This window comes from Salmo salar, chromosome ssa28, assembly GCF_905237065.1.
Source record: "Salmo salar chromosome ssa28, Ssal_v3.1, whole genome shotgun sequence".
NCBI classification, from domain to species: Eukaryota; Metazoa; Chordata; class Actinopteri; order Salmoniformes; family Salmonidae; genus Salmo; species Salmo salar.
This window is the reverse complement of record NC_059469.1, coordinates 36457180-36475484: the sequence shown is the minus strand read 5'-3', so window position 1 is coordinate 36475484 and position 18305 is coordinate 36457180. Positions and strand designations below refer to the sequence as shown.

At 44.2% G+C, this 18305-nt stretch overlaps 1 protein-coding gene and 1 non-coding gene across 4 annotated transcripts in view; both read right to left on the bottom strand.

Annotated features, from left to right (window-relative positions):
• Positions 1–1485: 1485 nt before the first annotated feature.
• The window catches only part of parga (poly (ADP-ribose) glycohydrolase a), a 105002-nt gene continuing 88182 nt past the window's right edge, over positions 1486–18305 (bottom strand). For all 3 annotated transcript variants that reach the window (XM_014180372.2, XM_014180374.2, XM_014180373.2), the window contains 3 exons: positions 14166–14271; positions 5312–5440; positions 1486–3015 (listed from right to left, as the gene is read on the bottom strand). In XM_014180372.2, the coding sequence (XP_014035847.1) occupies positions 2894–3015; positions 5312–5440; positions 14166–14271 (357 nt within the window). In that variant the 3' untranslated portion in view covers positions 1486–2893. The remainder of the gene's footprint in view (positions 3016–5311; positions 5441–14165; positions 14272–18305) is intronic.
• Positions 7759–7853, bottom strand: trnav-uac (transfer RNA valine (anticodon UAC)). Its single transcript has 2 exons — positions 7815–7853; positions 7759–7794 (listed from the first exon to the last, which is right to left on the bottom strand). It is a non-coding gene; the product is annotated as a tRNA-Val (tRNA).

Below are 18305 nucleotides of genomic sequence, written 5' to 3'. Positions count from 1 at the left end.
GGTTTTAATTTAACCTGCACCATTAGTCATTGAGGTTAAGGTATGTTTTTTAGTTTAACCTGCACCATTAGTCATTGGGGTTAAAGTATGTTTTTAATTCAACCTGCACCATTAGCCATTGAGGTTAAAGTATGTTTTTAATTTAACCTGCACCGTTAGTCATTGAGGTTAAAGGTATGTTTTAATTCAACCTGCACCATTAGTCATTGAGGTTAAGGTATGTTTTTAATTTAACCTGCACCATTAGTCATTGAGGTTAAAGTATGTTTTTTAATTTAACCTGCACCATTAGTCATTGAGATTAAGGTATGTTTTTAATTTAACCTGAACAATTAGCCATTGAGGTTAAGGTATGTTTTAATTTAACCTGCACCATTAGTCATTGAGGTTAAGGTATGTTTTTAATTTAACCTGCACCATTAGTCATTGAGGTTAAAGGTGTTTTAATTTAACCTGCACCATTAGTCATTGAGGTTAATGTATGTTTTTTAATTTAACCTGCACCATTAGTCATTGAGGTTAAAGTATGTTTTTAATTCAACCTGCACCATTAGTCATTGAGGTTAAGGTATGTTTTTAATTTAACCTGCACCATTAGTCATTGAGGTATGTTTTAATTTAACCTGCACCATTAGTCATTGAGGTTAAGGTATGTTTTTTAATTTAACCTGCACCATTAGTCATTGTGGTTAAAGTATGTTTTTAATTCAACCTGCACCATTAGCCATTGAGGTTAAAGTATGTTTTTAATTCAACCTGCACCATTAGTCATTGAGGTTAAAGTATGTTTTTAATTCAACCTGCACCATTAGTCATTGAGGTTAAGGTATGTTTTTAATTAACCTGCACCATTAGTCATTGAGGTTAAGGTATGTTTTAATTTAACCTGCACCATTAGTCATTGAGGTTAAAGGTATGTTTTAATTTAACCTGCACCATTAGTCATTGAGGTTAAAGGTATGTTTTAATTTAACCTGCACCATTAGTCAATGAGGTTAAGGTATGTTTTAATTTAACCTGCACCATTAGTCATTGAGGTTAAAGGTATGTTTTAATTTAACCTGCACCATTAGTCATTGAGGTTAAGGTATGTTTTTAATTAACCTGCACCATTAGTCAATGAGGTTAAGGTATGTTTTTAATTAACCTGCACCATTAGTCATTGAGGTTAAGGTATGTTTTAATTTAACCTGCACCATTAGTCATTGTGGTTAAAGTATGTTTTTAATTCAACCTGCACCATTAGCCATTGAGGTTAAAGGTATGTTTTAATTTAACCTGCACCATTAGTCATTGAGGTTAAAGGTATGTTTTAATTTAACCTGCACCATTAGCCATTGAGGTTAAAGGTATGTTTTAATTTAACCTGCACCATTGTTTCTGTGAATAATAATGAAAGACAGTGCAGGCAGATGTTATATTCAATATTGGTGCCTAGGATCATATTACAAACTAAAAATAAGAACAATATTCGTATAAAACGAGTTACATATTTTTTTTTATTAATTATCCCCCAAAAAATCCATAATCACACAAAACAATTCAAAACCAATTTCTCACTTTTCAATGTTTTAAGATGTTGAGGCATACAGCATTATCTTAATAAATCACTTTTCCTACAGTCAGACTACTACTTAGAGTTGAAAATCTAATTATATTATTGGACAGGGTGTCATTAAGTACACTTGTTCACATTATTTCCTGTATGTGGCACAAAAAATACAAATAATATATCCACTTAAGCCCACGGCTAAGGCCATGGTAATATATCCCCTTAATGGAGGCCCACGGCTAAGGACCATGGTAATATATCCCCTTAATAGAGGCCCACGGCTAAGGACCATGGTAATATATCCCCTTAATGGAGGCCCACGGCTAAGGACCATGGTAATATATCCCCTTAATGGAGGCCCACGGCTAAGGACCATGGTAATATATCCCCTTAATAGAGGCCCACGGCTAAGGCCATGGTAATATATTCCCTTAATGGAGGCCCACGGCTAAGGCCATGGTAATATATCCCCTTAATGGAGGCCCACGGCTAAGGCCATGGTAATATATCCCCTTAATGGAGGCCCACGGCTAAGGCCATGGTAATATATCCCCTTAATGGAGGCCCACGGTAATATATCCCCTTAATGGAGGCCCACGGCTAAGGCCATGGTAATATATCCCCTTAATGGAGGCCCACGGCTAAGGACCATGGTAATATATCCCCTTAATGGAGGCCCACGGTAATATATCTGCTTAATGGAGGCCCACGGCCAAGGCCATGGTAATATATCCACTTAATGGAGGCCCACGGCTAAGGCCATGATAATCTGAAATATTTGAATAGAAAATAAATGATCACGCACACACTTTAAGTGATCATCCCCACATAGTCAGCTTCTCTCCAGTGCAGAACAGAGTAACTAGCCAAGGACTGAAGATCATTCCCTATGAGCAAATCAAAAACCTTTTTTTTTTTTTAAATCCTCTCTAAGAACGTCTCTATTCATTCTTTCCATCAACTGAATTTCTGACAACTGATTCATTTAGTCTGGATTTATGTGTGTGTGTGTGTGTGTGTGTGTGTGTGTGTGTGTGTGTGTGTGTGGGGGGAAACCAAGGAAACATGACACACTCACAAGATGGATGACAGCCTTTGCTTTACCATTCCAAATCACAAATCTCAACACATCGAAACTCTATCCATGTGTGTATCAGCTACCAGTAGCAGAATGACAAGACAAACTTCCACTGGAATCTCTCGCGGGGCACAGCGCTTGTTTGGTGTCCAAGGAGGGGGGTGTGTGGGGGGGGCGTCTACGGTCTTCTAGGAGGAGCCGACCTGTGTGACGTGGCGTCTACGATCTTCTAGGGGGAGACGACCTGCGTGTGTGTTTCTGGTCTAGGGGGAGACAGAGCTGACCTCCTGGTAGATGAAGGAGTAGAGGCTGATGTCAGGACGGCGTGTGAAGCATCCCTGACACACTGAGCTGTAGTACTGACCCAGCAAACTGTACAGAGCCCCTATGAGACAGAGACAGAGACGATGTCAGATACATCATTCATTCAACAAACCACCACAGCAGAGAATCTAGCAGAGGGCAAATATTGACAAATGTTATTGCAATTCCTATTGATTTTACAGTTTGTGATTTAATAAAACTAATTGTTTACCAAAATAATATAATTCTATAACCAATACAGTAAGGTGTATGCCTCTGAAATGTGCAAAATACTACATACATTTCAGTGTTGTATGTGTAGAACACTATGGTAGAGGTATATCTGGTGTGAGCCAGGGGAATACAGTAGATATGGTAGAGGGAGATCTGGTGTGAGCCAGAGGAATACAGTAGATATGGTAGAGGGAGATCTGGTGTGAGCCAGGGGAATACAGTAGATATGGTAGAGGTATATCTGGTGTGAGCCAGAGGAATACAGTAGATATGGTAGAGGGAGATCTGGTGTGAGCCAGGGGAATACACTAGATATGGTAGAGGTATATCTGGTGTGAGCCAGGGGAATACAGTAGATATGGTAGAGGGAGATCTGGTGTGAGCCAGAGGAATACAGTAGATATGGTAGAGGTATATCTGGTGTGAGCCAGGGGAATACAGTAGATATGGTAGAGGGAGATCTGGTGTGAGCCAGAGGAATACAGTAGATATGGTAGAGGGAGATCTGGTGTGAGCCAGGGGAATACAGTAGATATGGTAGAGGTATACCTGGTGTGAGCCAGGGGAATACAGTAGATATGGTAGAGGTATATCTGGTGTGAGCCAGGGGAATACAGTAGATATGGTAGAGGTATATCTGGTGTGAGCCAGGGGAATACAGTAGATATGGTAGAGGGAGATCTGGTGTGAGCCAGGGGAATACAGTAGATATGGTAGAGGCAGATCTGGTGTGAGCCAGGGGAATACAGTAGATATGGTAGAGGTATATCTGGTGTGAGCCAGAGGAATACAGTAGATATGGTAGAGGCAGATCTGGTGTGAGCCAGAGGAATACAGTAGATATGGTAGAGGGAGATCTGGTGTGAGCCAGGGGAATACAGTAGATATGGTAGAGGCAGATCTGGTGTGAGCCAGAGGAATACAGTAGATATGGTAGAGGTATATCTGGTGTGAGCCAGAGGAATACAGTAGATATGGTAGAGGCAGATCTGGTGTGAGCCAGAGGAATACAGTAGATATGGTAGAGGGAGATCTGGTGTGAGCCAGGGGAATACAGTAGATATGGTAGAGGCAGATCTGGTGTGAGCCAGAGGAATACAGTAGATATGGTAGAGGTATATCTGGTGTGAGCCAGGGGAATACAGTAGATATGGTAGAGGGAGATCTGGTGTGAGCCAGGGGAATACAGTAGATATGGTAGAGGGAGATCTGGTGTGAGCCAGGGGAATACAGTAGATATGGTAGAGGTATATCTGGTGTGAGCCAGGGGAATACAGTAGATATGGTAGAGGGATATCTGGTGTGAGCCAGGGGAATACAGTAGATATGGTAGAGGTATATCTGGTGTGAGCCAGGGGAATACAGTAGATATGGTAGAGGGATATCTGGTGTGAGCCAGGGGAATACAGTAGATATGGTAGAGGTATATCTGGTGTGAGCCAGGGGAATACAGTAGATATGGTAGAGGTATATCTGGTGTGAGCCAGGGGAATACAGTAGATATGGTAGAGGTATATCTGGTGTGAGCCAGGGGAATACAGTAGATATGGTAGAGGTATATCTGGTGTGAGCCAGGGGAATACAGTAGATATGGTAGAGGGAGATCTGGTGTGAGCCAGGGGAATACAGTAGATATGGTAGAGGGAGATCTGGTGTGAGCCAGAGGAATACAGTAGATATGGTAGAGGTATATCTGGTGTGAGCCAGGGGAATACAGTAGATATGGTAGAGGTATATCTGGTGTGAGCCAGGGGAATACAGTAGATATGGTAGAGGGAGATCTGGTGTGAGCCAGAGGAATACAGTAGAGGGGGACGCGTGTTAAATAATCAAATCCATTTCAGTATTACAGTATAGAGCAGGGTTATTCATTGTCGGTCCTGGAGGACCAAAACACTTCTGGTTTTTCATCGTCCCCTTCTAAACCTGGGACACCAGGTGAGTGCAACTAACTTCCAGGTAGAAACAAAAACCAGAAGTGTTTCTGCCATCCAGGACTGGAATTGAACAGCCCTGGTAGAGAGAGAGAGCCATTGGAGTAGCCTATACATAGAGATGAAGATATGTCTTAACGCCACTGACATGCCAATTGTGTGAGGGTTAGGGACATGGTAGTGTGGAGAGGGAGATGGCGTGTGCCTTACCGACGCTGATGTGTCTCTGTGTGAGGAAGTAGTGCATGTCGTAGACGTCTTTCATCAGGGCGCTGTCACCAAAGGTGAAATAGGCCACGTCTCGGCCCGCCTCAGAGGCTGCCAGAATCTGGAGCAGAGCTGGAGGGGTGAGCGAGAGAGTGAGTGAGTGAGTGAGTGAGTGAGTGAGTGAGAGAGAGAGAGAGAGAAACTGTCTATACAGGACCGATCCTTTCTACAGATACAGTACAAGACATGATACAAGGATCAGAGTAAACATGCTGAAGACAGCGACAACACAACCAGATTCAGCCAGCGCAATTTAAACTAACATATCACACACCAGGGCTCAGAATGAATGAGGAAATGACTGAATACCCAGTCCCCCACTGAGGAGCCAGACTTAGTCACCGTGTGAGCAGGGGAAAGCAGGCTCTGGCCCCAGAACCTTGTGAATATTTCATTAAGTCTGGAAATAAAGTCTGCTTTATTAATAAAGCAACCGTGACAGAGAGAGGCAACAGTAACGAGCTACTGCTGAATAAACATCTGCAACGGTGGGGGCTGAAGATTCTCCTTTCAGACTTTCCTTTCCTCCTTTTTCACATTGTCATCACTCTTTCAACTTATCCCACAATTAAAAGTATGGATGGTCGGATTGGAGAGAGAGAGTCCAGGTAAACAGAGGGAAACATTGGGCTATATTAAGTGTCTGTTCTCCCCAGAGGCATGTCATTAAGAAGAAAGTGGGGTAAGAAAACTGCCAGTTGACTTCAGAAACCTGGACCGACGTTAGGCTAATTAACTGGTTCTGGACCGATGCTAGGCTAATTAACTAACTGGTTCCGGACCGATGCTAGGCTAATTAACTGGTTCCGGACCGATGCTAGGCTAATTAACTAACTGGTTCCGGACCGATGCTAGGCTAATTAACTAACTGGTTCCGGACCGATGCTAGGATAATTAACTAACTGGTTCCGGACCGATGCTAGGCTAATTAACTAACTGGTTCCGGACCGATGCTAGGCTAATTAACTAACTGGTTCCGGACCGATGCTAGGCTAATAAACTAACTGGTTCCGGACCGATGCTAGGCTAATGAACTAACTGGTTCCGGACCGATGCTAGGCTAATTAACTAACTGGTTCCGGACCGATGCTAGGCTAATTAACTAACTGGTTCCGGACCGATGCTAGGCTAATTAACTAACTGGTTCCGGACCGATGCTAGGCTAATTAACTAACTGGTTCCGGACCGATGCTAGGCTAATTAACTAACTGGTTCCGGACCGATGCTAGGCTAATTAACTAACTGGTTCCGGACCGATGCTAGGCTAATTAACTAACTGGAATACATGCTGATAAACAATATATACAGTACCTTCAGAAAGTATTCACACCCCTTGACTTTTCAAGCATTTTGTTTGGTTTAGGACTGATGCTAATCAACTAACTAAAAAAAAAACTAAAAAAAAAAAGGTTAAAATAAAAAGTTTGAATTCAGGCTGTAACAACAAAATGTGGAATAAGTCAGGGGGTATGAAAACTTTCTGAAGGCACTGTATATACCAAACATTAGGAACACCTTCCTAACATTGAGAGTTTCCCCTCCCCTCCTTTTCCCCATCAGAACAGCCTCAATTCATCGGGGTATGGACTCTACAAGATATCGAAAGCGTTCCACAGGGATGCTGGTCCATGTTGACTCCAATGTTTCTCACAGTTGTGTCAAGTTGGCTAGATGTCCTTTGGGTGGTGGACCATTCTTGACCATACACATGGGAAACTGTTGAGCGAGAAAAACCCAGTTTAGGTCAAAACTGTAACTAGGCCACTCAAGAACATTCAACGTCGTTTTGGTAAGCAACTCCAGTGTATATTTGGCCTTCTGTTTAAGGTTATTGTCCAGCTGAAAAGGTGAATTTCACTCCCATTGTCTGTTGGAAAGCAGACAACCAGGTTTTCCTCTCAGATTTTACCTGTGCTTAGCTCTACTTCGTTTCTTTTTATCCTAACACACTCCCTAGTCCTTGTCAATGACAAACATACCCATAACATGATGCAGTCACCATCATGCTGGAAAATATCAAGAGTGGTACTCAGTAATGTGTTGTATTAGATTTGCCCCAAACATAACGCTTTGTATTCAGGACATAAAGTTACTTTTTTTGCAGTTATACTTTCGTGCAAACAAGATGTATGTTTTGGAATATTTTTTATTCCGTACAGGCTTCCTTCTTTTCACTCTGTCAATTAGGTTAGTATTGTGCAGTAACTACAATGTTGTTGATCCATCCTCAGGTTTCTCCCATCACAGCCATTACATTCGGAGCTGGTTTCAGCTAGTGTATTTAGTCTCACAGCACATTTTACATTTTAGTCATTTAGCAGATGCTCTTATCCAGAGCGACTTACAGTAGTGAATGCATACATTTCATGCCTTTTTTTTGTTGTTGAACTGGCCCCCCGTGGGAATCGAACCCACAACCCTGGCGTTGCACACACCATGCTGGCGTTGTAAACACCATGCTCTACCAACTGAGCCACAGGGAAGCTAGCACCACTGGGTGCTAAGTGTTAGCGGTGGTTTAGTCTCACAGCACCACTGGGTGCTAAGTGTTAGCGGTGGTTTAGTCTCACTGCACCACTGGGTGCTAAGTGTTAGCGGTGGTTTAGTCTCACAGCACCACTGGGTGCTAAGTGTTAGCGTAAATCTGTTACCAAACTTTGCATCTGCACAGCTTTCCCAGTAAATGTTCATAAAAAAAACATTTTACTGTGTAAATGATTTAAAGTTAGTCCTTGTGCATAGAGTTGTATGGTTTGTTAAACTTTGAAATCAATGGTTTATGTTTGGCATATATTCTAAGTGAAAAATCGGGAGTCTCAGCGTAAATCCGTTAACATGGAATTGCCCCATGGTCTATAATGGATAGGTGGGCTGGGGAAGGCGATCAATTCCACTGTTAATGAAAAATATTAACGTTGTCAGTTGATCAATAAGACGGGAGAAAAATAGGCATTAAGTAAATAAATGTATTCCACAGCCAAGGCTAACGAGAGAGGGGTCCAGTTCACACTAACAGAAATGCGTCCCAAATGGCACCCTATTCCCTATCTAGTACACTACTTTTGGCCGGGGCCCATAGGGTGTACACTATATTATAGGGAATAGGGTACCATTTGGGACTCATTCAGGGCCTGTTGAAAGCGTGGCTTTTCAACTAGAGGTTTAATCATACTCTCTCCTATACTCCACAGTACAGAACACTAGAGGTTTAATCATCTCCTATACTCAACAGTACAGACCACTAGAGGTTTAATCATCTCCTATACTCCACAGTACAGACCACTAGAGGTTTAATCATCTCCTATACTCCACAGTACAGACCACTAGAGGTTTAATCATCTCCTATACTCCACAGTACAGTCCACTAGAGGTTTAATCATCTCCTATACTCCACAGTACAGTCCACTAGAGGTTTAATCATCTCCTATACTCCACAGTACAGACCACTAGAGGTTTAATCATCTCCTATACTCCACAGTACAGACCACTAGAGGTTTAATCATCTCCTATACTCCACAGTACAGACCACTAGAGGTTTAATCATCTCCTATACTCAACAGTACAGACCACTAGAGGTTTAATCATCTCCTATACTCAACAGTACAGACCACTAGAGGTTTAATCATCTCCTATACTCCACAGTACAGTCCACTAGAGGTTTAATCATCTCCTATACTCCACAGTACAGACCACTAGAGGTTTAATCATCTCCTATACTCCACAGTACAGACCACTAGAGGTTTAATCATCTCCTATACTCCACAGTACAGACCACTAGAGGTTTAATCATCTCCTATACTCCACAGTACAGACCACTAGAGGTTTAATCATCTCCTATACTCCACAGTACAGACCACTAGAGGTTTAATCATCTCCTATACTCCACAGTACAGACCACTAGAGGTTTAATCATCTCCTATACTCAACAGTACAGTCCACTAGAGGTTTAATCATCTCCTATACTCCACAGTACAGACCACTAGAGGTTTAATCATCTCCTATACTCCACAGTACAGTCCACTAGAGGTTTAATCATCTCCTATACTCCACAGTACAGTCCACTAGAGGTTTAATCATCTCCTATACTCCACAGTACAGTCCACTAGAGGTTTAATCATCTCCTATACTCCACAGTACAGACCACTAGAGGTTTAATCATCTCCTATACTCAACAGTACAGACCACTAGAGTTTTAATCATCTCCTATACTCCACAGTACAGTCCACTAGAGGTTTAATCATCTCCTATACTCCACAGTACAGACCACTAGAGGTTTAATCATCTCCTATATTCCACAGTACAGACCACTAGAGGTTTAATCATCTCCTATACTCAACAGTACAGACCACTAGAGGTTTAATCATCTCCTATACTCCACAGTACAGTCCACTAGAGGTTTAATCATCTCCTATACTCCACAGTACAGTCCACTAGAGGTTTAATCATCTCCTATACTCCACAGTACAGTCCACTAGAGGTTTAATCATCTCCTATACTCCACAGTACAGACCACTAGAGGTTTAATCATCTCCTATACTCCACAGTACAGACCACTAGAGGTTTAATCATCTCCTATAGTCCACAGTACAGTCCACTAGAGGTTTAATCATCTCCTATACTCCACAGTACAGACCACTAGAGGTTTAATCATCTCCTATACTCCACAGTACAGACCACTAGAGGTTTAATCATCTCCTATACTCCACAGTACAGACCACTAGAGGTTTAATCATCTCCTATACTCCCCAGTACAGACCACTAGAGGTTTTAATCATCTCCTATACTCCACAGTACAGACCACTAGAGGTTTAATCATCTCCTATACTCCACAGTACAGACCACTAGAGGTTTAATCATCTCCTATACTCCACAGTACAGACCACTAGAGGTTTAATCATCTCCTATACTCCACAGTACAGACCACTAGAGGTTTAATCATCTCCTATACTCTACAGTACAGTCCACTAGAGGTTTAATCATCTCCTATACTCCACAGTACAGTCCACTAGAGGTTTAATCATCTCCTATACTCCACAGTACAGACCACTAGAGGTTTAATCATCTCCTATACTCCACAGTACAGACCACTAGAGGTTTAATCATCTCCTATACTCCACAGTACAGACCACTAGAGGTTTAATCATCTCCTATACTCCACAGTACAGACCACTAGAGGTTTAATCATCTCCTATACTCCACAGTACAGACCACTAGAGGTTGAATCATCTCCTATACTCCACAGTACAGACCACTAGAGGTTTAATCATCTCCTATACTCCACAGTACAGTCCACTAGAGGTTTAATCATCTCCTATACTCCACAGTACAGACCACTAGAGGTTTAATCATCTCCTATACTCCACAGTACAGACCACTAGAGGTTTAATCATCTCCTATACTCCACAGTACAGACCACTAGAGGTTTAATCATCTCCTATACTCCACAGTACAGTCCACTAGAGGTTTAATCATCTCCTATACTCCACAGACCAGTCCACTAGAGGTTTAATCATCTCCTATACTCCACAGTACAGACCACTAGAGGTTTAATCATCTCCTATACTCCACAGTACAGACCACTAGAGGTTTAATCATCTCCTATACTCCACAGTACAGACCACTAGAGGTTTAATCATCTCCTATACTCCACAGTACAGTCCACTAGAGGTTTAATCATCTCCTATACTCCACAGTACAGACCACTAGAGGTTTAATCATCTCCTATACTCCACAGTACAGTCCACTAGAGGTTTAATCATCTCCTATACTCCACAGTACAGTCCACTAGAGGTTTAATCATCTCCTATACTCCACAGTACAGACCACTAGAGGTTTAATCATCTCCTATACTCCACAGTACAGACCACTAGAGGTTTAATCATCTCCTATACTCCACAGTACAGACCACTAGAGGTTTAATCATCTCCTATACTCCACAGTACAGTCCACTAGAGGTTTAATCATCTCCTATACTCCACAGTACAGACCACTAGAGGTTGAATCATCTCCTATACTCCACAGTACAGACCACTAGAGGTTTAATCATCTCCTATACTCCACAGTACAGACCACTAGAGGTTTAATCATCTCCTATACTCCACAGTACAGACCACTAGAGGTTTAATCATCTCCTATACTCCACAGTACAGACCACTAGAGGTTTAATCATCTCCTATAGTCCACAGTACAGTCCACTAGAGGTTTAATCATCTCCTATACTCCACAGTACAGACCACTAGAGGTTTAATCATCTCCTATACTCCACAGTACAGACCACTAGAGGTTTAATCATCTCCTATACTCCACAGTACAGACCACTAGAGGTTTAATCATCTCCTATACTCCACAGTACAGACCACTAGAGGTTTAATCATCTCCTATACTCCCCAGTACAGACCACTAGAGGTTTTAATCATCTCCTATACTCCACAGTACAGACCACTAGAGGTTTAATCATCTCCTATACTCCACAGTACAGACCACTAGAGGTTTAATCATCTCCTATACTCCACAGTACAGACCACTAGAGGTTTAATCATCTCCTATACTCCACAGTACAGACCACTAGAGGTTTAATCATCTCCTATACTCTACAGTACAGTCCACTAGAGGTTTAATCATCTCCTATACTCCACAGTACAGTCCACTAGAGGTTTAATCATCTCCTATACTCCACAGTACAGTCCACTAGAGGTTTAATCATCTCCTATACTCCACAGTACAGACCACTAGAGGTTTAATCATCTCCTATACTCCACAGTACAGACCACTAGAGGTTTAATCATCTCCTATACTCCACAGTACAGACCACTAGAGGTTTAATCATCTCCTATACTCCACAGTACAGACCACTAGAGGTTTAATCATCTCCTATACTCCACAGTACAGACCACTAGAGGTTGAATCATCTCCTATACTCCACAGTACAGACCACTAGAGGTTTAATCATCTCCTATACTCCACAGTACAGTCCACTAGAGGTTTAATCATCTCCTATACTCCACAGTACAGACCACTAGAGGTTTAATCATCTCCTATACTCCACAGTACAGACCACTAGAGGTTTAATCATCTCCTATACTCCACAGTACAGACCACTAGAGGTTTAATCATCTCCTATACTCCACAGTACAGTCCACTAGAGGTTTAATCATCTCCTATACTCCACAGACCAGTCCACTAGAGGTTTAATCATCTCCTATACTCCACAGTACAGACCACTAGAGGTTTAATCATCTCCTATACTCCACAGTACAGACCACTAGAGGTTTAATCATCTCCTATACTCCACAGTACAGACCACTAGAGGTTTAATCATCTCCTATACTCCACAGTACAGTCCACTAGAGGTTTAATCATCTCCTATACTCCACAGTACAGACCACTAGAGGTTTAATCATCTCCTATACTCCACAGTACAGTCCACTAGAGGTTTAATCATCTCCTATACTCCACAGTACAGTCCACTAGAGGTTTAATCATCTCCTATACTCCACAGTACAGACCACTAGAGGTTTAATCATCTCCTATACTCCACAGTACAGACCACTAGAGGTTTAATCATCTCCTATACTCCACAGTACAGACCACTAGAGGTTTAATCATCTCCTATACTCCACAGTACAGACCACTAGAGGTTTAATCATCTCCTATACTCCACAGTACAGTCCACTAGAGGTTTAATCATCTCCTATACTCCACAGTACAGACCACTAGAGGTTTAATCATCTCCTTTACTCCACAGTACAGACCACTAGAGGTTTAATCATCTCCTATACTCCACAGTACAGACCACTAGAGGTTTAATCATCTCCTATACTCAACAGTACAGACCACTAGAGGTTTAATCATCTCCTATACTCCACAGTACAGACCACTAGAGGTTTAATCATCTCCTATACTCCACAGTACAGTCCACTAGAGGTTTAATCATCTCCTATACTCCACAGTACAGACCACTAGAGGTTTAATCATCTCCTATACTCCACAGTACAGTCCACTAGAGGTTTAATCATCTCCTATACTCCACAGTACAGACCACTAGAGGTTGAATCATCTCCTATACTCCACAGTACAGACCACTAGAGGTTTAATCATCTCCTATACTCCACAGTACAGACCACTAGAGGTTTAATCATCTCCTATACTCCACAGTACAGACCACTAGAGGTTTAATCATCTCCTATACTCCACAGTACAGACCACTAGAGGTTTAATCATCTCCTATACTCCACAGTACAGACCACTAGAGGTTTAATCATCTCCTATACTCCACAGTACAGACCACTAGAGGTTTAATCATCTCCTATACTCCACAGTACAGTCCACTAGAGGTTTAATCATCTCCTATACTCCACAGTACAGTCCACTAGAGGTTTAATCATCTCCTATACTCCACAGTACAGACCACTAGAGGTTTAATCATCTCCTATACTCCACAGTACAGACCACTAGAGGTTTAATCATCTCCTATACTCCACAGTACAGAAGAACGTTAAAGGATTCATGGATTCTTTAAAATGTTTTTTTTTTTTTTTTTTAATAAGGTTTTAGTAGCAAGTATTGTGATATGTGGTTGCGTTTAAACATTTTTTTTTGTTAACCTACTTCTTTAGTTAAATTCAAGTTGCCCTGGATAAGAACGGTGCTTAACTTGAGCCGGAACACGGTACCGGCACACAAAATGAGTAGAGGCACGTTCAGTCCACCTCAACATGTGGATAAGAGTTCCTCCTAAATGACTAACAATGTAACATCAGCCATTTTGAGTGAAGTGTTAATGCTGCCCCAAGCTTACCTTTAAACCTAGCATCTCCACCGAACACACCACAGCCCCAGTTTCCTGTAGCAACCGCAGAGAGATCCTGACTGCTCTCCCCCTGGCGGGAAAAGCCACAGTACGCCTAAAGGAGGGAGGAGAGGAGGAGGAGGGGAGGAGAGGAGGAGGAGGGAGGGGGAGAGGAGGAGGAGGGGGAAGAGGAGAGGAGGAAGAGGGGGGGAGGGAGGAGAGGAGGGGGGGAAGGGAGGGAGGAGAGGAGGAGAGGGGGGAGGGAGGAGAGGAGGAGAGGGGGGAGGGAGGGAGGAGAGGAGGGGGGAGAGAGGGAGGAGAGGAGGAGGAGGAGGGGGGGAGAGAGGGAGGAGAGGAGGAGGAGGGGGGGAGAGAGGGAGGAGAGAGGGAGGAGAGGAGGAGGAGGGGGAGGAGAGGAGGAGGAGGGGGAGGAGGAGGGGAGGGAGGAGGGGAGGAGAGGAGGAGGAGGGGGAGGAGAGGAGGAGGGGGAGGAGGGGAGGGGGAGGAGGAGGAGGAGGAGGGGGGAGGGGGAGGAGGAGGGGGAGGAGGGGGAGGAGGGAGGGAGGAGGAGGGGGAGGGGAGGAGGAGGGGGAGAGGAGGAGGAGGGGGGGAGGAGGAGGGAGGAGAGGAGGGGGGGAGGAGAGGAGGAGGAGGGGGGGAGGAGAGGAGGAGGAGGGGGGAGGGGGATGGAGGAGAGGGGGAGGAGGAGGGGGGGAGGAGAGGGGGAGGAGGAGGAGGAGGAGGAGGGGGGGAGAGGAGGAGGAGGGGGAGAGGAGGAGGAGGGGGAGGGGAGCGAGGGAGGCAGGGGGGGAGGGGAGCGAGGAGAGGAGGGAGGGAGGAGAGGAGGAGGGAGGGAGGGAGGAGAGGAGGAGGGAGGGGAGGAGAGGAGGAGGAGAGGAGGAGGAGGGGGGAGGGGAGGGAGGAGAGGGGGAGGAGAGGAGGAGAGGGGGGAGGAGAGGAGGAGGAGGGGGGAGGAGAGGAGGAGGAGGGGGAGGAGAGGAGGAGGAGGGGGGAGGGGAGGGAGGAGAGGGGGAGGAGGAGGGGGGAGGAGAGGAGGGGGAGGAGAGGAGAGGAGGAGGAGGGGGAGAGGAGGAGGAGGGGGGAGGGGAGCGAGGGAGGCAGGGGTGGTGGGAGGGAAGAAAGATTTAGAACATCACACAAAAAAAAGAGCAACCAAATTTCTCAGACAAGTGGGACCATGTAAATGTAAATGTAAATGGTGAGAAATAAATGGAGTCCTCAGTTGGTCGATGCTGATGTGAGAATACGGATGTGACAGAATGTCAAGTCATCAGACCATGGCTGGGTACCAGCCAGTAGTAATGCGATGACATCTCATTGAACTACACTAAAGCCAGAAGGAAGCCTTTTGCTCCACGCCCCTGGTTAGTGTAGTCCCACGTCCCTGGTTAGTGTAGTCCCACGTCCCTGGTTAGTGTAGTCCCCACCCCTGGTTAGTGTAGTCCCCATCCCTGGTTAGTGTAGTCCCACGCCCCTGGTTAGTGTAGTCCCCACCCCTGGTTAGCGTAGTCCCCACCCCTGGTTAGCGTAGTCCCCACCCCTGGTTAGCGTAGTCCCCCATCCCTGGTTAGCGTAGTCCCCCATCCCTGGTTAGCGTAGTCCCCCATCCCTGGTTAGCGTAGTCCCCCGCCCCTGGTTAGCGTAGTCCCACGTCCCTGGTTAGCGTAGTCCCACGTCCCTGGTTAGCGTAGTCCCACGTCCCTGGTTAGCGTAGTCCCACGTCCCTGGTTAGCGTAGTCCCACGTCCCTGGTTAGCGTAGTCCCACGTCCCTGGTTAGCGTAGTCCCACGTCCCTGGTTAGCGTAGTCCCACGTCCCTGGTTAGTGTAGTCCCTACCCCTGGTTAGTGTAGTCCCCACCCCTGGATAGTGTAGTCCCCACCCCTGGTTAGTGTAGTCCCACCCCTGGTTAGTGTAGTCCCGCGTCCCTGGTTAGTGTAGTCCCGCGTCCCTGGTTAGTGTAGTCCCACATTCCTGGTTAGTGTAGTCCCACATTCCTGGTTAGTGTAGTCCCACATTCCTGGTTAGTGTAGTCCCACATTCCTGGTTAGTGTAGTCCCACATTCCTGGTTAGTGTAGTCCCACATTCCTGGTTAGTGTAGTCCCACATCCCTGGTTAGTGTAGTCCCCACCCCTGGTTAGTGTAGTCCCCACCCCTGGTTAGTGTAGTCCCCACCCCTGGTTAGTGTAGTCCCCACCCTTGGTTAGTGTAGTCCCCACCCCTGGTTAGTGTAGTCCCCACCCCTGTTTAGTGTAGTCCCCACCCCTGGTTAGTGTAGTCCAACATCCTTGTTTAGTGTAGTCCCCACCCCTGGTTAGTGTAGTCCCCACCCCTGTTTAGTGTAGTCTCCACCCCTGGTTAGTGTAGTCCAACATCCCTGGTTAGTGTAGTCCAACATCCCTGTTTAGTGTAGTCCCCACCCCTGGTTAGTGTAGTCCCACATCCCTGGTTAGTGGTACGTTTCATAATGTAATCATGAGAACTCTAGTATGATCCTACACATTGACACGTAAATGTAATATATAACATAATGTAATGGATACTGCCTGCTGGGCTTAACACTTGGCACATTATTCAATGTAATGGGCATGCTGCGTGTCAACAAAAAAGCCCTGAAGAAAGATCCGGTTGGCCTGAGTATTAACCATGCATTTTTAAAACGATAATTTAACAACTTCACATGATGTAGAACTGCCAATTACACCCATCAGACCCTACACCCCATTTACAACGCTAAGGGAGGATGTTGATACGGATGGACTTGACATCTTCTGACATGACATGAGGCACCTCAGCAAATTACATGATGGATATACGCAGGGGCTCTGGACATCCATTTTCAAATTGGAGAAAAAAGGTGACTGGAGTGAGAATGAATGCTGAGCACTCCCCAGTTTCATCCCAAATGGCACCTTATTCCCTATATGCTACACTATGGGACCTAGTTAAAAGTAGTGCACTATATAAGGAATAGGGTGCCATTTGGGATGTACACTCCCCTGGAAGTCCAGTGGTAAATTCTAGGGTTTAAAAAAAGGGCAGATGGGACCGTTTCCTAAACAACCCTCCAAAACAGGATTGATCTCCTTGTTCGGGTAATTCAGTTTTTTTTTACACCTCCTGTCAGAACGGTCAGCTTCTTTCTGAAGTGAAAGTTGACAACATTAACGTCACGTCTTCATTTCACATTGTCAATTCCTAATCGGAGAATATCATGTGAAGAAATGGATCAATAAGTATTATGATGTAATTAACCACCATGGTCAGGTTACTATTGTAAAATAATAATAATAATAATAATAATAATAATGTGTTCACAATATCTTAGCCGGTTAAACAAAAAAGGCTGGATCAACTGTAAAGTAGCAGAGATCGTGATAGCCTTAACTAACTAATCATAGAACATAGAGATGTTCCGTTTCTGAACCAACATCCAATGTTTGTTAGTGTTTACCTCAGAGGAAGCACGTTAGTTATTTCAGACCACTTTACATTTGGCAGTAGTGATTATGAGATCATTGTGTTGTCTGATTGTATGCAACGGCTTGACACTAAAAGCTATTAAATCAACGTGACGAGACTAATTTGAACTTAAATGACAATTAAGGTTCTCGCTGATGCATATAATTATTTTTTTTAAGAAACGACACACACACACACACACACACACACACACACACACACACACACACACACACACACACACACACACACACACACACACACACACACACACACACACACACACACACACACACACACACAGATGGTAGATCAAAGCTTAACATCAAAGAGTGGTAGCTGTAAATTGACACCCTCCTTACTTCCACTGTCATTAATATTACAGAATGTTCATATTTGTGTCTACAGTGTAACGGACGACAAATTTCACTTAAAAAGCAAAAGCACTCCAGATTTGAGAAGCAGAGAATGGGTACTTCTCAAAGACGTAGCCAATTGTTTATATAGAGTATACACTAGTGACTCAAAGCCACAGAGCCACCATCTTGGTTCTCCCCCAACCATTGTAAAGAAGATTCTAAAAGCTATAGAAAAATGTTTTACATTCGTTCCCCCCCCCCCCCCACATTTATTCCATTACAAACACCTTAACGCAAACTGTTAAATT